This window comes from Rhipicephalus microplus, chromosome X (genome assembly GCF_043290135.1).
Source record: "Rhipicephalus microplus isolate Deutch F79 chromosome X, USDA_Rmic, whole genome shotgun sequence".
Taxonomy (NCBI): domain Eukaryota; kingdom Metazoa; phylum Arthropoda; class Arachnida; order Ixodida; family Ixodidae; genus Rhipicephalus; species Rhipicephalus microplus.
The window spans coordinates 107,636,520-107,661,983 of record NC_134710.1 but is presented as its reverse complement, the minus strand read 5'-3'; the positions used below and the strand labels follow the sequence as shown (position 1 = coordinate 107,661,983).

The following is a 25,464-nucleotide window of genomic DNA, read 5'->3' as shown; positions in this document are numbered from 1 at the left end:
CGGCTGCTGGCAGCGCGTTCAAGCGGGAGCAAAAGCAACACAGTCTCTTTTCGCGTCATCTCGCGGCGAGTAGAAAGGGCCGCCATTTCTGATATGAAACCGCTGGCAAGATTGCAACCCCCTTCCCCATAAAGACGATTACGCAGGGGCCGGCAATCGTCTTGAAGGGTGGAATCTTCTTGCTGGTTCCATATCAGCAATGAATGGTTGTTTTGCTCGCCGCGAGTATCGCTCCCGCTTGAACGCGCTGCCAGCAGCCGCCGGAGCGAGCAGGCCACGCGCTCCCGTGTTCCCTTTCATAAAAATTGACACTGTACATGCAGCGTGGAGTATTACTAGGGCGCAAGTCTGAAATGCCTTAGCAAACGAGAAATCGACTGTCGGCGTCCCGTGGTGGTGGCGTCTCGCGTCCTGCGGCGTCGGGATGAGCGATGCAAAGAGTCATCACGAAATAACGTCTTTGTATGTCCTCTTGATGACGTCAAACGTCACAGTAAACTCTATACACCTGAATTATAACGTGTATTTCGCTCCTGTGTCCCACGAAAAAAACCAAACACAGTATAACAACACATTCATTTCATATGGTACGGACATCGAAGCAAATTGAACGACTCAATCGAAGTGCCCCTCCTCAATCTCTAGCATAGGGATGAATTGGACTAGAAATCATAAATTCCCCGTAACTGAAGACAATTTTTATTCTTGGCCCAAGAATAGTAACGACATCTGTTTTCATAATTTAAAGATTCAACATTTTTGAACGAGAACCCGAAGACAGCCCTTGGTGTGTTTGTTGCAGCAATTCAGAACTATAATCACCTATCATACTCTTACACGAAACACAATTTCACAATGATCAAATCATGGTAGTTGTCGGTAGGGTGGTTCAGGTGAAACCTGAATGCCGCAAGCCAGTGCGCATTTAAGGGGTAAAGTTTTTGGGGGGTACGTCGATGCAAGTAAATGCCGCTTCCGTGCCACAGTGGTTGCGGTGTTTATTTGGCTCTTGACCCGCAATACGCGGGTTCAATCTCAGCCGCGGCGTTCTCATTTCGGTGGACGCGAAATCCTAGGCACCCGTGCGCTGTGTAATGTCAGTGCACAATGAAGCCCCCCCCCCCCCTCCTTTCTTACGGTGTTTTGCAGCCCGAGTCACATTGTGGCATCAACTATCGTGTAATATTGAACAGCATTCTCGTTGGTGGCCTGAAAAATACTAATTAACCAATATAACCTGTACGAGTACTTTATTTTGTGAAATTCTAAAATACCGTTAACTCTTTTTAGGTATTCAAGCTTTTCTGGTGCCAGTTTCACTCTTTTTTGTGTTTCTACTTCAATACGCGAGAACGATGCCTCATTATAAACCTTTCAAGCTAGATTACTTTTAGCGGTAGTCTTTGCATTGTTATGGACTTGCGTTAGTTAGATCTCTGTGAACTTTCCTGTTTTCCATAGACGCTAACGTCGGTGAAATTATTTGGATGATATGACCTAGCCCCCGTTTATTAGCGCAACCAATATAGTGATAACAATATTTTTTTGTCTTACTCCCCAAAACTGTGATATGATTACGAGAGACGCCGTAGTGATGGACTCCGGAAAGTTTGGCCATCTGGTGTTGTTAAAATGCACTGACATCACACAATACAAGGGTCTCAACTTTACTTCCATCGAAATGCGACCACCGCGGCCGGGATCGAACCCTCGACCTGCGGGTCAGCAGCCAAGCACCATAGCCACTGCTTGTAGTAGTTGGCCCGCAAGCAAGAAGTGACCACTGATTTTTTTTTTGGCGTTTATATTTTATACACGCTGCTCATGCTCAGAACTCTAATTTCACACTAGTAAGCTTTTTCGGCACGGTATAGAAGGAAATTAGACGATGCAAAACACTGAGAAGAATAGGCGATAAGAAAGAGCGTTCGGATGTGTGCGTGCCTTTTTGAAACCAGCATTATGCTTTGGGACCCAATGTAATCTTCCTCATAGTGTGAAAAAAAATGAATGCCTTACTTTTCAACATGCCATTCGTAAAACCTCGGCCGCATTGCTTACACCCTGCAATCGTTGAAAAACATCGAGAAAGAGCCAAAATATTCTATTTTAGTTCAACCCCGTGGTTCACATTTCTACAGAAGAACTGACAAAGAATACACACTGTACAACGCCCAGATGATGCATGCGGAACATGACTCGTCGCAGTCACACGATTTGTATCCGATGCCCCCCCCCCTTTTTTTGTTTTTTGCTACGAGAGAATGTGTTAGCAAAGGATCAGCTTTGTTGCACATTTCTTGGGTTTCAGGCTCTGAGGGATTATGTGACTGTAGGGGCTTCCCTCTCTTGAAACGGTCGCAACTCTGTCTTCGAGCACTGTATTTCGGATGCATGCAGATGTGCTTGGCGCTGTTTTTTCTGTGCCAGCTCCCGCCGACCTCTTGGGAATGTTCGTTGGACTGCGGATATGTACTGTACAGTTGGTGACGCCAACAAATTGCACCTGTTTGGCTTTGAGGTGACGTTAATCACGAGAGCTGTCGAAACTGCAACTTGTGTACATATGCACTGGCGATAATGTCCGGGAGGAATTCTCTCACAGCAAGATACCAAACGTTATACAGCAGATCTGTTATGATCTACGTTGTCCGGGTGTTGTTGGTATAAAATTATCATACTGAATAGGGACGTGCTGTCTTCTTCATTCTCGCCATACTCACATAACACGTGTGGCCATTTCTTTGGCATGGGAGGCAATAACTCTGATGGGAGAGAAAACAGGGGCGAAAAAAAAAAAAGAAACCAAGCCAAGCCAGTACCGGCGAGAGGTTCCGAGCACCTATATTGCGAAGAAACACAAACACAAAAAACACCTAGTACTCGGATAATCTCCTGAATTGGGTGAGAGCCAGGAGAAGAGGTGAAGAAGCTCTGCTGTAACCCAGCCTTATGCGACTTAGAGCCAACTGTGCTCATGTTTCATTACATACCAGGCCTCATTAGTGATAGGTGGCGCTGAACGAAGGACGATATCAAACGTTCTCCCTTTATATCCATTTTTCTTCCACCCTTTTCTATTTTCAGTCTTTTTGCATGGTGGCACTCCCATCTGTGCGCACTGTGTTTCGTTGACCTCCTTAGGGCGCTCACTGGTTATCTGCTGTGGTGTAGCTTTCCCTTAACTTGTTCCGGCTGTGGGAATCACTGAAAATACCGGCAAGCTGGCAATTTGGCGCACAGATTTGCGTGACATAAGCAATGACGTCCTACTGTGAAAAGAGGTCGTGACACTGTGAAGGCACAAGTCAAAGAATCGGCTAATTGCGTCGAGTTGCAGACCCAGTTATTGCGTACAGAAAACGACGTTGTCGCAAGGCAACCAGAAAGAGAAGAAAACATGAACGAAGAGCTATCCTCCAAAAGTTGTTCATAATGGGGACAAGAAAACGAAAATTGTCGTTTTTCAGACTTCTTTACGACACAGTCCGGCATTCACAAACACACACAAAAAAGAATACTAACGCTATGTTCGTAAAGATAACATCAACCGAACCTGAGGTCGGAAATTCTATTAGCGAAGAGTGACTGCCGTCCAACGACCATTTTCGGATGAAGATCTTTGCATGTTTTTCTCCTCGTTCATTTGCTAGCTTCATAAGCAGCGTCTTTTTTTTTTCTGTGCGTGTTTTAGTGACTGATGGGCCGCTCTGTTTGAAGCCAAATATGTGAACTTGCACAATGAGCCTGCAGCCCTGAACGCCGTAGTAACACCCCCTACTTAGACGCATTCTTCTGCCACGATGGCGCACAGCTGTGCCCATCCAACAACGTGGGGATGACGTCATCAATGACGCATGCCATCAATCAGCACTCCGATAAACACAAGCCCTCCTCATACCTCTCATCTCTGGACATGCGCGGCACACACTGCTAAGCATGCAGGTGTATCACCTACTTTCCCTCTCGTTACTTCTTCCCTTGTCCATTTTTTCCCTCCCATTTCCCTCTTCCCTCGTGTAGGGTTGCAAGCCAGTTGCAACCTGGTTAACCTCCATGCCTTTCCTTTCGTTTTTTTTTCTCTCTGTTTTTTCCTCTCTCTCTAACGTCCTTATATCTGCAGTCTTGTTTCAATCGCACCAGTTTTTTCACACACTCCTCACCATTACAGTACAATCACAACAGCGCAAGAGCCATGCTCTCAGCGCAAACAAAGCTTCGCATAAGATATGCTCATAGAAGAGGAATAAAAGAATGACAGGAAAGTCTATATAGCTTTCTGTCTCGTCTTTTTTTTTTCTTATTCGTATACTTGCATCTGCGTCCTCTTATAAATTAACGCAGTGGTGCTTGTTCACAGGCATATAAATATAGTTGGTATTTAGCCCTATCTTAATATAGTCGTACCAACAGGCATACGATTTCGGAACACATTAACGCAATAAATCTGAGTTCTTGCATGACGACACTCATAATGCCCGGTGGCTACGAACGGAAATAAGTGGGAAATATTGTTGAGTGCGGCAGTTTTGGGATTTTGCAAGATTGTTAACTCAACAAGAATCCAACCTCTCCTTACATACATTTAATTAAAAAAACCGTATATTTGACTTGCATCGGGTTTGATGTATTTCGAACAAATGTTATAGACACTTCAAGAAGCAAGCATAGCCATCATCGTCGCCGAGCATTTTTTGCGCATATTAAAAGACCCTGTACAAACAGACCATAGAATCTCCTATGCCTATAGAGCCCTCGTGAAAGAGAAAAAAAAGTTAATGGTGGCACATATAAAGCAATAACGCCCTACTTGGTGCGTAGAAAGCGTGTTCACCGCTGTAGAGGACCGATAGTGTTTCTTTTATAGCAGTAGCATGCTACCTTATGCTGCGTATCCCTTCGCTGTGCAGGTGGCCTTGACGGGCTGCCGCGAAACGCCATCTGGAGCTGACGGGAAGGCCATTCCGTACATGAAAAAAACAAAGAAAAAGATAAATCAAATTGCTGGCCGCTCAGCGTTCAGTTGCTTCATCAGCTGCACCTAATAGCGAGCGACGCGTCCGCAAAGTGACACCCAAGCAAGAGAACAAGCACTGTCGGCCGCGTTTCAAGGATAACGGCGCGAGTTTGTCACGCGCGCCAGACGGCGAGGTAGCAGCGGCTAATTTATGATATGTCTTTCTACTTGCACGGTTTCGTTGGGGCGATGAAGCCTGCCTAGCTCGCGGTCTCTTGAACCTTTCCCCGAACAAAGCAGCTGAGGCGCCCGCTTTTCTCATGAGAAGAATAAACCGACGGCTAAATTTAGGCCCCACCATCACGGCAGGGGAAGGGCCAGCCTTCGTCCTGTGCGCACTACGCATTCGGCACCCACCGCCAAGAGTCTTGTCGTCGCTCGGGTCCCCCGGCACTGCTGCACTGCGAACGCTGATGCCTGCCCGACGCCGCGAACGTGCCGCACCATAGCTGTCTTCTGCTCGCGATAGATGTGGCGGCGTGCCTAATGCAGTCGCCGTGGTGCTTGCGGCTGCCGTATACATGCGAAGTAGTGAGATTTCACTTCGCTTTGTTCACTGTTTAGTAGTGGTTTTGAGCAGGGGCTTCATTGCATAAAAAAGTGTAAGACAGTGATAATGAAAAAAAAATATTTGGGCAAGAGGAGGGTGTTCTTGAATTGCACAAAAACGCAGTCTACAAAAATGGCATAAAAAAGAACAACTGGGGTCTTCACATAAAAGCTAGTATATTTCGTGGAAGAAAAAATTCAGTCAATATTGATGTAAGACGTTTTATTAGTGAAGGCAGGCGGGATGAACAAAGACTATTTGACAAAAGGTATCGCGACTGCGACCCCGCAAGCCGCCATCGCAAGATATCTCGTTTATAACAACTGTTCAGTTGTTATCAGTTTCCCCGAGTATGCAAACAATATGCCACAAGCACATAGCCAGGTGTCAAGGGGAGCTTGAACTTGCGTCCAAATTGGAGACCCCGAATGCGAAATTATCTGTACAAGTGACAAAACTGACAATGAACAGGCGCTATCCAAGTGAATAGCCGAATCTCCAAATGTGGTTGCCCTTCCGCCACGCTCCCCCTCCCCGACCAAAAAATTTTAAAGGTAAGCGTACACCGCAATTTCGATGTCACAATAGTAAGAAATTATATGAGTAGTTTTCATCGAATCGGTCTCATGAATAATCTTTCGCACTGCTTTATCCGCCAAAGCGCAGACCTCCCCCTCCCCCCTTTCGGCAGCAGCTATTGTGAAGCTATACCGTTGCGTTCTTATAAATGTTACAGTTCGTATAACGTTGAAGACCTTGTATTTTAGCCAAGTGCTTGATGCCTGTGTCGCGTAGTTTTTGTGTGTCTGCTTAATATACCGTATATGTCGCAGCAGATACAGTTTAGGTCTGCATGCTTTGCCTCTGCTTATATATATTAGCAGTCATGAGGGAAGACGGAAAGCTCGATCAGAGCGTCAGCTGGCTTGGTAGTCGGTTCGGTGCCGCAATTTTAGCAAAACTGTACACTAGTAAAAAAAATTCTAATAATCGTTCATTATTGGTCATTATTAGTCTTCATGCCTACGTATGGAGCAATGTGGTTGATGCGACCTTGGCCTCTGGAGATGACAAATTGATGAAATGAGGTGATGGCAGTGATAATGATGATGCTACAGGCTGGCCGGGCCTGGCAGACCCTGCTGACCGTTACACAAACCACACACTTATAAGGGTGGCGCGTTGGGCTAGTGTGCGAACTGAAGAATGGGACAAGGAGACACACGCAGACAATAACGCTCGTCTTCGTCTTTTTTTCCTAATCTTCGGATCGCGCTTTGTGAATCACGTTTCGCATTTTGTCCCATGATTTACTTTTTCCAAACTTTGTTCGCATAAGGTCTGTTCGCCATTGTTTGGCTGGCTTTTCTGTTATGGCTGACTGGATGCAGCTATGATCAGAAAGCAGGTGTCGTGCACGAAATGTTTCGTTATACGGGACGTATATCACTATCGCTACAGTCAGGCCGAGTTAGTTACTGGTATTGCAGAACATGTTTATCGTAGTAAGCAAGGCGAAACACAAACGTGATCGTCCGATTAGCAAGCCACCAATCTATTTTGTGTTTCGTGCGACCCATTTTTCATCAGGCAAGTGCGTTATTACATGCATCACCAAACGGGCATTGGCCGTCACTCTTCAAGCGTGCGCGCCTTCCTCTTCTAGCAACTGCAAGTTCTGAAAGATGAATCCCAGTAGTCTTCACGCTTAAAAGCAAAGACGGCGTGTCTTGTCTGGCTTCTCGACTCTACGACATTGATCGAATCAGCCGTCTTCTCTCCACTCCCTACAGTGAGGCTAACGGTTGCCCGCCAATCGAGGCACACTCGCTCTGGCACAAGTTGTCTTGACCCAGCGACCTCCTCAGACAGCACCACCACCACTGCGGCAATCATTTACGCGATCTAGGCAAGCGCTAAGAGGTCGTTGCGTTAAGTGCTGCACTTTCATTTCCTTCCAGTTCCGACAAAAAATATCATAAAATCGATTTCCGTGGCTCTTGCACTTAAAACCGCATTTTAATCCCGGCGCCGTGTCCCTAGCCTCGGTGGCTATTATGAAATGGCAAGTGGTATTCATAGAGCGAGAAACGATTTGTCGGAAAAAGACGCAACGTGCTGTGCTAACTCTGTGCATTATCTGAATTTATTTTCTCCAGGACAAGACAGTACAATGGTCGCATAAAACGTGAGCCTCTGTGGTTCTCTCTTTAAAATCTGTTTCGCGCCATTTTTTTTTCGACCTCTCGGCGCAAACGACTCGACCGGGACGTCGTCCCTCTGCTCGTGTCGTTCTGTGTCGACCCGGCGCGTACACGCGGAAATGGGGCAGCGCTTTCTGGCGGCGCGGTTCCGCTCACACCATTCAGCCGGCCGGCGTGTGCCGCTCTCTGTGGGGGGCGAATCGATAGCTCACTTGGCTGAGCGTCACGCGGGAGCCACTGGCCCTTGCCTCGACTGCTCTGCATCGGCGACAACCCCCTCCACTTTCCCAGCTTTTGCGCCCGCGCACGCACACACGCGCAAACGCGCACACACCACTCCTCTCCACCTCCCGGTCAAGACAGAGCCTTGTGCTATGCGGTTGCCGTCCTTCCTCGGCGCTCACTTGACCTCCAAAAAAATGCAACATTTAGAAATCGCCCGAAAAAAAAAAGGGCAGAGAACGAGTAAAGTGACTTATCCGCGTCAGCTATATAGAAAGTAGACAAAGAAAAAACGGACTCTCGGCCAAGTCGCGTGCTGGGAGCTGCCACCGTGTCATCGCCTCCTCAACGACGATATAAAGAACTTTACGGTCGATGCCTCTCCTTAAGTGGGGCGAAGATTCCCGAAAAAGAACTCCCTCTTTTAGACACATTTGTGTCGCCCTTCTTCGCTCATGTAGATCACTAAGACACACCAGCGCCACATTTTTACGTCTTTCTCGCCACAATGTGCGGCGCAATCGAATTGAGCTAGACACGTGCGAAACATCGTAAATTTGGCCGCTGATCAATGGACAGGGAATACGGCGTGACGAAAGCTGTTGGCTTAGGGTTACGTTGCAAGTATTGCTACGTTCCGGACAAAAAAAAAAGAAAAAAAAACTAACGAAGGGGATGGCTCTATACATGATAACGGCGCTGCGCTTCTCTTTCTGTGTGAGGGTCCCACGCCGTCGTCGGCTCTACGGAGTGGGTAACCCGTCCTCGACGCTGCGCTCCTCCTTTTCCCGTTTCTTTCTGATCTCAGGCCGGCCACCAACCCCGCAGACGATGTTGATAAAGCGGTGGAAAACGAGGGCCGGCGCAGCGTATCTAGAGTTTACGCTGGGGCCTCAGCCAGGGTCTCTATTCTGGTGTTCTGCCCACAGGGTCCTAGGTGACGTGTCCCACTGAACGCGGCTAAGACGTCTGTTGGCTTCTTGAACGACTGATACAATTCTGTCTTCCTGATAAAATCGAGCTTCGCCTTCTATGGCACGATTTCTTTCGTACGTTTGTTAGTCGTTGCCGTATATAGTTGAGAGGAAGGAAGAAAGGAAGAAAGAAAGAACGAAGGAAAGAAGGAAGGAAGGAAAAAAGGAAGGAAAGAAGGATGGACGGACGGATGGATGGACAGACACTTGAAAACTGGAAGCACGGACGGACGGACACACACTTGAAAGAGGGAAGGACGGACGGACGGCTGGATGGATGGATGGGCAGACACTCGTGTACCCTGCTTTAGCTGCACTTAAAAAAGATTCAAGATGACACTTTTGGTCAAAATTGGTGCACTGTACGGCTTGCCTAATAACCCACCGTGAAGTTCTGGTGCAATAAATGCAAAATGAAGAAAGGAAGGACGGATGAAAGGAATGAATAAGTGGAAGGACCGGAAGGTTAGCCAGTTCTTAAGTCGGCTGTCTACCCTGTGTCAGGCGATTTTTCTTGTAGTTACTATGGGGGCGGTATATCGTACCGTTTTGAAAACAATATAAAGATATAGGCAGAGCCTCCATTTCGAAAAACGATTCCAGCGCTCCTTTACTACGCCTAACCAATCCTCCTTCAACGCGCAGTCTAGACCAGTCACGACGATGGGCTACGCCTTCCCCTCCCTGTAAGGAAAAAGGGTGGCGAGGCCGCGCGAAAATTTGAAACCAGCTCAAACCGACGTTCTAACCCCCTAAACTCCTTTTTATGGCACGTATTCACAAAATTCATGTGGCAGCATTATCACAAAGCAAAAGTGCGCATATTTCTCTTTATAACAACTTTTGGGCCTCGGGTTTGTTTACTGACCCTATAATGATCTCCGTGTGGCGTTGCACTGCTGTGTAGGAGGTCGCTGGCTTGATGAAATTATTTATTTCCAATGGGGGCGAAGTGCTAGGGCACTCGTGTACCGTGCTTTACTTGCGCTTCAAAAAAGATTCAAGGTGCTACTTTTGGTCAATATTGGTGCACTATACGGCTCGCCCAATAACCCACCGTGTAGGTTCGGTACGTTAAATGCAAAAATAAAAATTGTTACTGCTACTCTATAAAAAAATGAAAAAATGTCAGTGTTGTAGAGATACAATTTCTAAAGAAATGATCGCACACGCACACACACACATACATACATACATACATACATACATACATACATACATGCATACATACATACATACATACATGCATACATACGTACATACATACATACATACATACATACATACGTACGTACGTACACGCATACATGCATACATACATACATGCATACATACGTACATACATACATACATACATACATACATACATACATACATACATACATACATACATACGTACATGCATACATACGTACATACATACATGCATACATACATACATACATACATACATACATACATACATACATACATACATACATACATACATACATACATACATACATACATACATACATACATACATACATACACGCATACATACGTACACATACACACACACACACAGCGTGTATTTCAAGAAATATGTCCCATATTATAAAAATACAAAAAGGAGATATGTGCGTGCTACCTGCGGTGCCATTTTTATGTGGCCGAAAGCAGTCGGACAAACATTATTACGGCAATAATTAGATGGATGATTTAAAACAATTAACCTTTGATCGAATTGGCGAATTCAAGTCTTCCCTGCGAACAGTCCATAGCCGTTTTGAAATTTCTGAGAGACTGCCACTAGTAATCACTGCGGGTCCGGGATGATGAAACCTGGCTAATTTAGCAGGCGAAAGCGAGACCGACGGCCAAAAAGCGGATCTGACATTCACTGCGAAAACACTTTCAATGATGACGCTTTTTGTCGTACTGGGGTATATATATATATATATATATATATATATATAGTTCACAGAAAGGAAAGGTTGACTCTGCTCGTATAGATGTCCGTATTGAATAAGATTCAACCTTTCAAAAAAATTTACTTTCATGATGCTATCAGCAATTACAATTATGGTATTGTGGGGCCTTATAGCGATAACAATAACGGAATTTATCTTGCATGTGTGGGCATTAAATCGGGAAAGTCACGTTTAACTTTGGCTGACCAGGCCACTCAGCTGTGCTAGGAAATGAAGAAAAAAACTTTTACCTCATACAAAGTCTTTCCATGCGTTCTCAATAGATGTTTTTAACGAAAATTACCGCAAACCCAGCTATATTCTCGTGAATTTGTTCAATTTTCAGGTAACTGCAACAATTCCTTACATTCTTTATCTTACCACAAAATGTCTGTTGGCTGAAAGGAGTCAAGCAACTCACGACGCAGTCTTCTCACACCTACAAGGAGATAATAGACGCAACTAATATTTTAGAATTTATCACCGCCCTCTAGTGCCCACTGTAAGTGGTACTGCCATACGCCTATTTTTTCTTGCTAAAATCTTGAAATCACCCCCTAACTGCACACACATGCGCTAAAGTTATTTATGTGTTATTTCGCAAAAAGGCGACACATTAAGCGCAGAACCGAGAAGAGTTTTGGAAAGACGTTTGTATTTTGCGCATGTGTTTCTCTGTAACAAGATGCTAAATGTAGCCCTGCTGGCTAGAAGAGTATATTACCTTCACACGCTGCAGAATTTTCTATTGGTGTGGTTTGTGTGAGTTTTTGTGTTGCTTTTTTTTTCGACCCTACCTAATGAATATCATTCCTTAGGTACGGTCGAAAATGTGCGTACTAATTTGGTGCCATGTTCAGTCAAAGATTTAATGCTAGATAACTTGATAAGAAATTTTTTTCTATTGGCCATCGACTGCGGACGTGTCTCTGGGGAAAACATTCGGCCAAGGGCAAAAATGTTTTGTGTACAAGGCCCGCCTCGATGAAACAGTGGCTAATGTTCTGGAATGCTGACCCGAAGGTTTCGGGTTCAATCTTGACTTCAGCAGTCTCATTTCAATGGAGGCGAAATGGTAGAGCGCCGTGTATTGTGCGATGTCAGTGCACGTTAAAGAACACCAGATTGTCATGTTTCAAAGCCCTCCTCCACTACGGCGGCAGCCTACTTGGCTTAGCCTCCCTAATCCCTCACCCCTTCGATAAATAAATGTTGTCACTCACTTCACTATGGCGTCTCCATATTGTGATTTTGGGACGTAACCTGCGAGATATTATTATTATTATTATTATTATTATTATTATTATTCGCACAGACATTCGTAAAATAGGCCTATTGGTTAGTGTGAACTTGTTTGTTTCATAAAGTTTGAATGATTTTATGCGATGTTATACGTGTAGGTTTATTTGGTATTCTTCGTGCATGAGGGTGGGCCATTCCTGCTGCTCTGCCGATTTATGGATGGGGTCAGTACCTCGTCAAGCCCTTGAGCTTTTAGTCCTGTAGTCCTCCTAATTAAAGGAAATAAAATGATTGATTGATTCATTGATTGAGTATGTGCTGCTTGGCCTTTTTTCTCCAATAACGGTTTCCTTCACGAGGTGTACGTATGGTTCGTTCATTGTGACGTTCTATGTTGAGATGTAGCGCAGAGGCAACGTGCAGAACGGCGTGACGGCGTGGCTGAGCCGGTGACTTGGCTTGTTGGCATTCGGTTCACACGTGTTCCTTTGGTATTCGGTGCACGCAGGCACCTACCAGGGCCAGTGGCTGCGCGGCACGCGGCATGGCTACGGCGTCCGGTCGAGCGCCCCCTTCGGACTGGCGGCGCACAACCGGAATCCTGGCTCCGGTGGCAAAGTCGAGGTTCGCACCTCGCAGACGTCGCTGGACAGCAGCAGCCACCCCGTGGACCCGGCCTCCGAGAGGGACCGCAAGATCGACGACTGCCGCGGCGGCTTCGTGCTCAAGGCGCGAAGCGACGAGCCTCCGCAGCGTCGTCGCTCTCTGGTCGAGAAGTCGTCCAACTTCAAAAAGTCCATCCTCCAGGTGCGTCCCTCGACCCCATTTCTCTCGCGCTGCGAAAATAATGTGGCGCCTAATGAATCTCAAACTTCATTCATTGCCGTTCATTCATACTTAGCGCAATCGCTGCAAAGATGACAGTGTGGAATACACTGACCGTCTCATCAGTGGGCTGAATTGGGGAACGATGGTGATCGAAAGCAGGTAGGACAAAAGATTTTATAATTGCGACAAAAGCTCGAGACCCGTATTCATGAATGTGTCGTACGCTGGGCGTGTTCGTGAGAGAAAATTTTTCGTGATGCTGGATGTATTCGTCACCCTGTGTGGTCAGCCAAAAGATTAGATTACTCACGAATGAAACGTTTTGTGAGCTCGACGTCTGATGCTATACGACTGGCAAAAACGCGACGCTGGCCAGCCGACCAATTTTCTTTGAGACAGTCTCACTGATTGAGGCCATTACAAGCTTTTGTTTCATTTCTCAAGGCGCTAGGAAGACACGCGAATAGGAGGCATAGAGTTGCAAAGTTACAGACAACTGTTTGATGCTGTAAGCCAGAACATCTGTTCTAGTTTGCTTCTTCTCTTCAGTAGCCTTTTAGCAAGGGTGGAAATATCTCGTGTTCTTGACTACATTGTTCTTTCAGATATCTTGCTAAACTCAGTATGAAAAATAAAATGAACTCTCTATGTCTTGAAGATGCAAAAAACGAAGTTTATAATTATAGTTTGGCGTTAATTATTGCTTGCTGTTTTCAAGATTAAGAGTAGTCAATTTGGCACCCCTCGGTATGCATTTGAATAGCTGTGCGTGTGCTTATAAGCTCTATCTGGGCCTGTGATCCCAAAACATTTCGCAGGCTTGCATTTTCCGTAAAATGACGCACGGGTAATGGTGATAATGGTCATGTTATTAGCCAAGGTGGATGTATAATGGCAAACAATGTTTACAGATAAAACTATTTGTGAACTACGTTCCCCAACGTGATGTAAGAAAGTTGCGCGTACACCTTTCCCTTTTTTGGCTGGAATACCGAGATTATTAAATGCACGCATCCCAGAGACGTGATGAGGTGAAGACATTGAGGCATTTTTAAGGAAGGAGGAGGGAGGCAATAAGATAAAAATTAAAATGGCACTTGAAATCAATGCCCACGCTCTAAAGCCTTGCAACCGCAACAACAGCAACCCCTCATCTTCTCATTCGGAATATTTTGCACTGCATTTAAGCTTGGCGAAAACCAGAGCCTTACTCGTCACGTAGCGACCAAGTTCCAAACTTTCAAGTTGGAAAGGATCACGAAAAAAAAAATACAGGCTATTTCCTTACAGGACACCTGTTTTGCTTTCTTCATATCACTTTTGTGCAAATAACTGACATTGGACAACGCAAAGCTCTTTCAGACATGCAGGACAGCACCCTGAAAGTGGGACCTCAGCCATTTGAATTGAAGATGTACTGTCACTTTCTGTTTGAGTTGCAACTCAGTCAACAAATGCATTAGATACACTGAATCGTGGTAGTGTCAAGGACTGAACTATTGAACCGTCGAAATACAAAAAAAAAAAAAGCTGACAATGAAGGGTGCAAGAAAGGTACTAGCTGAGCCAGGCTATGCGCATGTTTTGTCCTATTTTTCACTTCGCTTCATTTTGTCCTTCTTTCACTCCGCTTCGCTTCGCTATTTTTCACTTTGCTTCGGGTTTTCGTTCTTGCTTTTTTTCTTATTTTGCAGCTCTGCTACGTTAGCTATGCTAACCAGTAAAACACTTCACAGTTGTTGGCACCGTTAGAAATGCAACGTAAAGCAAAACAAAATAAAACGGTCAAAACAAGCTCATTCTTGTACTTATTTGGTTCATGATTATCTTCCAAGCAGCTTACGGTAGAGCCGTCAGCATGACGGGAGACGAATGACAGGTTTGAAAAACAGCGAGCAGAAATGAATGTTGTTATATGACTCAGTCACTGGAATACAACAGAAATAATAGTGTTGGTATTACAACAGTGGATAGCCAACGTGAGGGTCCATTTAGTCATTTTTAGCCAACACATTGACCATAATTCAGACAACACTGGCCAACGTGAGCCATTGCTAGAGACTGTCGGAAAAATGCAAGTAACTACCGTAGTTAAAAGGATGTGATTGATTGCGACGCTATCTTAGATGGCACTATCTTCGGGATCAGCCCACATTTTCTGACTAGGACACCATGCCCTGTTTGAGAACGTAAGTGGAAGATGACAAGGAAGACATTGTCTCCAACATTGACGCAAGAAAGGAATACGTGCGAGAGAGATGACAGTTTTTGAGAGAAAGAAAAGTATTTAGGGGAAATATCTTATTTTATTGTGGTGTACCAAGTATTACGTAACTTTATGTGCTTTGTACATTTTTGTAGGTAATTGTATTATCTCCTTTTTTATGAATCTCTACAAGGGCAGACAGTATAAATAATAGAAATAAATCAGCACCAGAACTCTGTAGCAAGACATTGCTAGGTCGTTGCTTTTAATAGTGAGCGTCAGAATACTGCGACAGTGAAGGTCTTGTAAGCAGAGATAGTGGCCTTGGGCATACATTACATGCACAAAGTAGACCACTGTGAATGCTGCTCTAGAAGTTAGGTGCCGGCGTATTGTCTTGTTATGGAAGTGAAGACAGCGTCTCAAGTTCTGCTTTCGTGAACACGAGCAGATTAACGTTATGCTACGTTCCGCTAGACTGACATTCTGCTACGAAACGTTGAGCCTTCTGTCATAGGAATTAGTCACAGCAAGGAAGTGAAATGTGTCTGCACATAAGTGGTTGCGGCTTTTTTCATCGTTACTAAATGGAAGTCTATAAATTTGGACGCTGTGTACTTTAAATCATGGCGGCAATTCAAAGCGCCCCTTTCAATTTACACACAGATGAACTCCTTATTCTTTCGCCGTCGCTACGTGTCTTCCTGTGTTTGTTCTACCTACTTTCTATAATGGTACGGGATTTACATAATGTAGACGATAATTTCTCATTGAAGCTGCCTAAGAGGTGTTACTTGAGTAGGCTGTAACTGGAGGTGAAGGGAAAACGGGAAGTGAATTCAGTGGTTGGAAGTGGAAACTGGAAGTGCATTAAAAGACATCTCGCCAGGACGCTGGCATACTGTACTACTGACGCCATTTCCCTTTCCTTGACTGAAATTGTGCCGTTAAATACTTGCTAATGGTTGGCATAAAGCAGTTCCCTGATAAAATAAAACTGTTCATTTAGTCTCCATGCGACGTGATGACCCGAAGCAAGTGAACTAAGGTTAGCCAACTCCAAGCTTCGCCTAAATATTGATTTTGAATATTACAAATGAAAAAGTAGGGTAAGGGTGGAATAATGGCAGCATTGCCTTTTTGTTGGGAAGTGAAGTGAGTACACATACTGTGTATACCAAAAGGCCATTTACTCATTATTCCAGGCATTTCACATTGACAACTAGAAGCAGGCTGCACCTCAAAAACACTAGTTGTCAGGTGAAACATCTCCCGTTTCACACGGGTGAAATTACAAGTTGGCTGACGCCAGCATATGGCAGGGCTCATTTCCACAATTCCTTGTGCACTTTCATCCAGAAATAACTGTTGTTTTATGAGTCGTGCAAGAATATGTCCAACTATATGTGCTCCGAGTGGAAATATTCTTTTGTTTTTTTTCTTACAAATGTTCAGTTTTTGATAAATGAATGAAAATTAAGAATGACGGCAGAGGAGCTAAGATTTATTACAATGTGTAAAACGTCCTTTCCGTGTTGCAGTTGAACACAAAATTATTATTGAAGGTATGAAAGTACGGTAAAAACCAAATGTTGCGAATAGTCAGTTTCACTTATTTGTACAAATAAAAAAAAGGAAACCCTGCCATAAAACACCAACAAAATGAGAAAAAAATGGTCATTCCATGCCAAACGACCCAGCCAATTTGCCTACCAGCTCAAATGTATCCGAAAAAAATGCACTGACTTACTGCATTGAAAAGAGTGAAGTGGTAGGATATTTCATAGAGACAAATATTTTGGTCACGTGGATGCCTTCCGCACTTCCCAGAATGTCGTGTGGGTGTTCTCTGTGAAAAAAATATTTTAAAAGTGCAGCTTCTTTTTTCTATGCCAAACTTGGTCTACATATTAAGTAAATGTGCTTGTTTAAGGTGCTTGAAGCTGAGTAACATTAGCACCATTTTTCTGCCACATACGTCTCAAAGAATAAAGCCGAAATGTGTTATGTTTTAATTTTTTCTATATAAGTACGATAGTTTGTATGAATAGTTGAGCTTCGCCTCAATTCTCGGAGGCGTATGTGATATAAAATTTGTGCTAATATTACTCAGCTTCAAGCACCTAACGTAATCACTTTTACTTGATTTGTAGGCCAGACTTGTATAAAAAAAAGAGAGGTACGTTTTAGTTTTTCCCTAAGCAACAATCAAACGACATTTTGGGAAGTTCATAAAGCACCCACGTGAGCCCAAAAAATTTTCTCTCTAAAGTTCAGTAAATCAACGCAGTAAATGTTTTTCAATGCAGTAAATCAGCACAATTTTTTATATATTTGAGATGGTCGCCGAAATGGCTGGCATGTTTGTCATGAAATGACCCAATAGGAATAGGAGAAAAGAAAACAGGTGGTACATAAAAGGGTTTATTGCTTTCTGGTTGCGACACTATGTCGCAACCCTCGATGTAGACTTCTATATGAAGTCGCTGAGATTCAGGAGAAAATGGAGGTATGTGTGTCAACTTTTCACGATAAAGTGGCTGGTATCGCACATAAAATGTTCCCGACAGCCGTTTCAGCTGTTCGTATTTCTCAGCGTCACAGGGGAGCTTGCGTACAGCGCGATACTATCTGCGCAGTACTAGCCAGACGCCAGACCATTCGAAACGTGATGTCGCACTGGCAGTATTTGTCTGTTCCTTTCTCGGCGCTATTGGTAGCCCCTCTTTGTCGTAAATCTCGCCAATAAATTTTGGTAGGACTTCGTACAACTAGCAACAGCGATCAAGAAAGCTTCGGGTGCGTGTGATTCTGTTTGTATTCTTGTAACGTGAAGAACGTTACTTTGGGTCATGCAGCCGGTACAATAAAGTTTCTTCGCAAATACAGGAACGAAATTGCACCTAAGCAAGTTCGATATACGTATATACCCCTGCAGAAAAATTGCGACTTCTCGGCGGAATGTTTTCTCTTTTCCTCAGCATCATTAATTGAAGGCTTACCTGATGTTTTATTGTAGTAGGCGAAACTGTAGCGTTTGCCTTATACCGATGGTTATCTTCCCCCTTCTTTAGTTTATTGTCCTCAAGCTTCTCAGGGCACGTCAAGTGTAGAGGAATCGCATTTACTTTACGAAGGTCCTCAACATTACGCAGTCGCCTGGCATGTCCATATACGTATGATTATTCTCAGTTGTGAGCTTTAATAAATTGTCGACTTCCTTATTTCACTACTGTTAGCTGCCTATGAATATTTCCATATGTTTACACTGTGCCTAGCTGAAACTGTGGAGAAGGAGAGAGTCCGCCGACAGAGCATTAAATTTGCACAGCTTGGCCCATGACATTTCACAGCGGCGCGTTATTGGGACACGCCGCGGCTTGGCGTGGACCCGGCGCTTGTTCGGGACGCTGGGGAACTCACTGTTTGAGCACTTTGCTTCCAGGGCCTCCGAATCAAGAAGCAGCACAGCACAGGCGACATCGATAAGCGGGGTGTGAGCTCGGGCTCGTCGCTGCGTTCGTCGGGCTCGAATATGAGCTCGGCCAGCTCTGAGTCGGCCCAGTCTGGGCTCACAGAAGCGCACACCGATTCAAACGCCTCCTTCGTGTCACAAGTTTGTGCCTTTTCATTGTTTTCCCATTACTCTGCATGCTTTTATTTATTTATTTTTTTGCGTGCGCGGCTACAAGCACAACAGTCAAAACCCGGTCTAACGAGCGCGGCTTGCGGGGCTCGATGTTGCCGCTGGGCTGCAAGGGAAAAAAATTGGACAAAAAATAATAGAAAGGTTCGGTTTCAGAGTGGCTGCTTATTGCTTGACCAAGACAAGCTTGCGTACTACAGCCTGCAAAAGCTACGAGCATGTTTCATCCCTTCTTTTTTTTATTATTTTCTTTTCAATTTCTGTTTTAGTTTCTTGTCTTCCTTGAAGCGCTTCCTTTTATTTGCTTTTTTTAATATATATTTCTCCCCTCGGGCAACATTAGGACTGGCTTCTTTCGTTCCGCGTTCTCCTCGTGTGCCAAAACCATAGAGGAGGTCGTGGCCAAAACGAACGTCAGAAGGCGCCAGAAAAATAGCGAGCGCTTGCGGCATGCTGGCGCCCTCTAGCGAACGCGTGACAAAACAGCGTGAAAAAGCTGCTTGCAAATTGGTTTCGCTGCGTGGCAGAAAGGCGTTGCGGAGAGCTGCATGCCAGGGTGTGCCGGAGGAATGTGTGATGCATTTGCTATAGCAAAACGAAAAAAAAAAATGAACGAATGAACGTTGTAAGCAGTAAGAATTTACAAACGCCATCAGTTTTCGTGGCTCTTCGAAAAATTCTTGCAATGAAAGGTGGTCTAGTGAATGATGAACGAAACTAGTACATGAAAGTTTCTCTTTGTAGCAAGAATTTCATCCGGTACACCGCTTGTGCTACTTGGGCTTGATCGTTCCTAGAAATTATGGGAATATACATGCTGCGAACGCATAATTTCAATGTCGTTCCTGTATTTGGCAAGCAACTTTGATGCTTCCGAGTTTCTTCATAATCATCGTGAGTCGCGCAAATCAATATGCACGTCATTTGCATCAGTTGGAATGATGATAATACAATTAGTTTTCAATAGCATTGTTTATATCAAGCCTTTACAAAAACACATAGCACTGCATGTACGTTTGTTTATTTGTTGGTATGTTTGTTTTGGTGGAATGCTCTGTAGGTTATCTGTTTGTTTGCTCTGAGCATGTTTGTTTTGTTTGCCGGGCCGACATTTATTGTTTAATGTCTTACACTATACGTTCCGTTTGCCGTTAGTGGTGTATATATGATTGGACTTAACGATAACTGGCACTGCCTCTGGGCAGAATAACCAAAATGCTGTTTTCCGTTTCGTTACACCGGGTCTTGATTGCTATGTTGGTGCCGTGCCAGTCAATATAACTTATTACGTCAATGCATGTTCTTGAAATACCAGTAAAGTCTGACTGCTGTCCACATAGGGCAAGAGTTACATTATTTTTTTCTTAATGTCACCCTGGCATGTTTGAATAACATTCTTTTCTCGTGTGTTTCTTCGAGTAAGCATTGGTTAATAAGAATAATTTCACTACTCTTTGTAATGACGTTCGAACAATAACTGTTGATTGGCATTTTAGTGTCTAGTATGTTCCCCGCCTTGTTACATCAATGTATTGTAGCTGGCCTGCTCGCTTTTTTTAATAATAGTGCAAACTTCTCCATAACTGATAACTCGGCAGTGATATTACTTCTTTATAGTTTTCGATGACACGTGAAAAATGCGGACTGTCGGGAAATGACTTCCGCTAATGCCTTCTTTGAATCTAATTTCCGTTAGCCATAGGCGTGCGTGCGCAGGACTGCCCTTCAGAAAGGGGGGGCGGAGGCTTATCACAGCCCCCCCCCCTGTTAAGGCAATGTATGGGGCAGATGTTTCGCCCCCCCCCCCCCCGCCTCTTAGGCGGCTACGATAGACGCCCCCCCCCCACCCCTCTTACGCACGCCTATGCACGTAGCCATGAAAAGTCATGGGTAAAGTCGTAGATAGTCGATCGTAAATTAATATCGTGAGGAGCTAAAGGCTGTCCACGTTACACCATGAATTAATTGTTTCGTCATTTCGAGCTTGTTGCATGATAGCCCTTTGCCTAAGGCACGCACATCTCTTCACTGTCGATCGCGATAACAATGAATTCGAATATCACGCGACGAGGTAGCAAAAATCTTTGTGCTAGACTTCTTGTTGATTCGCAGTGCAGCTACTACAAACTTCAGAATTTGTGCTAAATTCATCTCTTCGGGTTAACAACGAGAGTAATTACAAGATAACGCTAAATGACTTAGGGTAACGTGAACTTTGTCATCTATTTTTCACAATTTCTGCCTGTTTTCTGCACGTGGCCTCGAAAATCAAGTTTATTTTATCTTTGGTGGAGCCGTATAGAATGTCAGTCTCTGTAAGAAAGAAGTATTCTACATAAAGTATTTATTAAAGTATTACGACAATAATATAAAACAAAAGCAAGGCTCGGTAGACAAAGCAGCGTAATTTACGCATAATGTGTAACCATCACACATTCGAACAAGATTATTGTTTTTACTGAGGTGTAGTTTGCTTGCTTAGCTTCATTTCTTCCAGCCATGCAGTTTTGAGCAAGCGCTTTTCAGCTACGCATTGCATACGTCCCCTATTTTCTATTTATCTTTTATTATTCGGTACATGTTTCTCGCATTTGTTTATGATACATTTCACAATTTATTTAGCTATGAAACACAAGTATATCTTAAGGGAAACTTATTAAGCACATCACGACGCATAAGGCAATAATTCTTCCCTAATGCAGTTGAAGTTCAACTGTTCTGCAATATGGTATACTTTATGTAAATCACACAATACAATCATGCTTAGCGTATGGGACAGAATGCCGAGAAAAGTGCCTTAATTACAGTTCTCATATTAATTTTTTGTAGGTTGGTATTATCTATTAGTGTACTTTTTTTGTGCATACTTATATTCTATGTCTGTCAAATACATTCTAGTGAAACAGTTAAAATGTATTTTTCAGTAATGTTGAAATATAGATATTATCTTTTGTGGATAAATAGTTTTACAGGAACTTTTTGTATAGACCAGAAACAAGGACTGTGTGTTATTTACGATAGAGAGGCCCATGAGTATAGTTGTGAAATATGGTGTGTCGTTCTTCAACTAATCTAAATCACGCATTCATGTCAAGATATTTCCTCCCTGATCAAAAGTGGCACCATGTGAACTTTTTTTTTCTCCACACGGCACCTATGCAAAGGCTTACCGTCATCAAATTGTACGATAATGTCGCAGATGCATTTCGAAATAAATCTAGCCTTGCTAATTTCGAGAACAGGTGAAAAAAAGTGTTTTTGGGCAAGCGCAATAGTACACACACACAAAAAAAAGCGCCAGAAATTACCAGGCACACTGACACAGGGCGCTGAGCAGGTGTCGTCTCCCACATTTTCTAGATTCCTGCGCGTGCCTCGTGTATATATGGTGGTTTTGGCACGTATAATTCGACCAATTATTACAGTTATTTGTGTTCTCTAGTTTTGTTTTTCCGCTACTCGAACTCAAGGATACTGATTCGTTTTGAGCCTGCATGTCGAAAAAGACAGCGCGGAGAGTGTGAAATTGAGAAGCGTTGCAGCAGTCTCGTGTGGCTGTCAGCGCGTCGTCAGGGTTCTTGGCGGGGTGTGCTTCGCAGGAGGACATGACAGACCAGAACGTCATGGAGACGTACATGGGCGAGTGGAAGAACGACCGGCGCTCGGGCTACGGCATCGCCGAGCGCTCGGATGGCCTCAAGTACGAGGGCGAGTGGTACAACAACAAGAAGTATGGCTATGGTGTCACCACCTTCAAGGATGGCGCCCGTGAAGAGGGAAAGTACAAGAACAACCTGCTAGTCACGTCGGGCAAGAAGAAGCACCTATTCCTGCTGCGCTCGGCCAAGTTCCGCGAGCGAGTCGAGGCCGCCGTCGCAGCCGCCCTGCGGGCCTCGCAGATCGCGCTGCAGAAAGCCGATATCGCCATCTCGAGGTGAGCATGCGAACTCGGCGTGCGTCACAAAGCTAACAGTAAGCGCTTGTGGCGTCGAGGGTGTGGGATCGGGATTAGAGGTTAACAGCCATTGAGGCGATGAATTCCACAGTAGATATACCAGTGAGCGGCTGCTAACTGGAGTAATAGGTATGCGTCATCTTCAACTTTCTCCCTCGTCCCTGTCACAAACAGCTCCGGCGTGCTTGCCTTAGTGGAACACTTCCAGTCATGCTAAACAGAATAAACTAAGCTTGTCAACATAATCAACCGAAGATGTCGAGACTGAACAAGCCATAGCAAGCGGAAACAAACAAACAGTTTCTGGGTAACAATTTCCTGTTTACACTGCAAAGCTTATAAGAATGTGAAATAGCTGAAGGGATCCAAGCCTCAGCCTCTGCGTAGCACGCCAGTTATAACAGAACAAATCTGTACTGTTATCTTCCGACAGACACAGTCAGGTTCACACGCGAAATACATAAAACGTATATGCGGCCTCGTGAAGACACCTTTGAAGTCGAATCGACTTTTAAATGCTGCGTTCGACCGCGATCCTGAAACACACACAAAAAGGAAGAGTTGATGTATATCTCAAATGAGAATATACTTCTCATTGTGTCTGATTTCAATTGAGCGTGGGCCACTCTTTGAAGAATACATGACACAACCGTAGCCATGCGAGTGCACTCAAACAGAAAAGATGGCAGTCAGTCGAGGTATACACACTGCTTAAACACTGGCACACTCCAGTGAATAGGAGAGTACGTCAAATATCAGCTAATAAATGTTGGGTAAACAGCACATGATAAACAAGTATACGGGGAGGACAGGCCTACAGATCTTGAATATTCCACATGAGGGTGTTAACTGCAGCGCCTCTTGACTGCAGCGGAGAGCTGTATGCATTACGCAATTTACTCAAGTTTTCTGTACGAAAAGTAAGGGGCAGCATCATTACACCTAAAAGGAGCGGCCAATCTGAGATCACCTCTTTAGATGTCTGCCTCATGACTGCGTGAGAGGTTTCGAACACACGGACTTCGGAGTGACAGAAGCGAACAGGTGATAAACGAAAATCCGGCTTTATCTCATCTAACGAGTCTTTTCCCCCCAACGAACACTGGAAGATGATTTCTTCAAGACCTCAGGACAGTTTATTACCCACTTACCTATGGGTCTTGCAACTAAAACAAGCGCTCGTTCAAACTCGCGCAAACTCGCGCTTGGTCTGAAGCAGCGTTCCGGCTCGTTACAAGGTTTACCTATAGATTCAAAGAAAAGATCTGGTAAAAAGGGCGTATTTTGTCCCTCCACAATAATCATCTATGTCGTGCTACTTTCATTGCACCATCGCCGCGCCCCTGGCACTTGCAGGTAACGAACGACATGCGCGTTATCAGCGTGACATAGCTTTCTTGATAAGAAAGTAGCCAGTCCCGAGTTTTCGAGAAAGGAAGTGCAGGCAAGCGGGATGATGATTATTGTTGTGGGACAAAAAGACACCCTTTTTACTCGATCTTTTTTCTAGAGAGTATATGCGAGAAATTAGCAGCAGAGAAACAGCTGCACATATTGCCTTAAACTACACGGAAGTAGAATAGCGCTGTTCACCCTTGTTATGCTCTACCTATCTCACAAATGATGCCAGATTTGTTTGCACTTTCTTGTGCAACTATCTTATTGCTCACAAATTTGCACAGCAGGAACAGAAATACAATGGGAGTTTCTGACCATCTGTGAGTCGAAGCTTTCGTGAAACAGTTACGCAAATGTTCAATAAGAAAACTGGATGCGTACTATTCATTAGCATCTATGCAACCTGTAATCTAATGTGGCCAATGACACCGCAGCAGTCAACCTTAGTGTGATGGGATGCCACGCATCGAAAGAAGTTCTTTCGAGATCTAAACGTTGTCCCCAGCGCAATATTTTCAAATCACTGAAAAAGTTTTAGGGTGCGACAGAACTAAAAAAAAAAAGACTGTAAACTTTTGGGCATTCAACGTTTCGCTTCATGGCCACCTTGATCTTCGTCATAAAACACCTTCTCTGAAATTACCACCTCTTTCCTTTACCTAAAACTTATTAGCAGGTCATAAAATTGATTCAGACTGACGTCTAAGCTCATAACTCATAATAACCCCCTCTCTTTCTCACTCTTTCTTTCTCTGTATGCGCTGATTCATTGACAATTGAGATGTACAGTTATGTCCCGTAAATGATGGCAATGCTTGTAGACGGAAGAATGTAAAAAATGATTTAAACTTAGAGATCTATGCCTGGAAACAGAAGTGTTAAGGTTAAATATCTTTTTCACACTGATTATTGTGTACATGGCCTAATGAAAATGCTCGTGTCCTTATGCTTTCTGCTTACACTGTTACGTGCGTATACGAAGTGACCTTGAAAGAAAAGGGAAGAAATAAGCACGGCGTCGTTACTGTTTCTCTCTATGGAGCACACCTGTGATACGCTAAGCCAGGTACTCACCTTCTTGGTAGACAGCAACAGTAACACCAAGAAATGCTCGGGCAGGTTCTCTCAAGAGCCCTCTATGCAATGCCAAAACTCCCACTTCGCACTGCAGCAACGAACTTGCAATGCTATTGTGAGCTTTCAAGAGGAGGTACAACCAATGACAAAATGTAAATAATAATAATAATAATAATAATAATAATAATAATAA

At 44.1% G+C, this 25,464-nt stretch overlaps 1 protein-coding gene across 1 annotated transcript in view; it reads left to right on the top strand.

The window, feature by feature from the left end:
• The window catches only part of jp (junctophilin), a 95,895-nt gene that overhangs the window by 45,188 nt on the left and 25,243 nt on the right, over window positions 1–25,464 (top strand). The window contains exons 2-4 of the mRNA XM_037427467.2: window positions 12,670–12,968; window positions 18,641–18,811; window positions 22,441–22,775. Of these exons, the coding sequence (XP_037283364.1) occupies window positions 12,670–12,968; window positions 18,641–18,811; window positions 22,441–22,775 (805 nt within the window). The remainder of the gene's footprint in view (window positions 1–12,669; window positions 12,969–18,640; window positions 18,812–22,440; window positions 22,776–25,464) is intronic.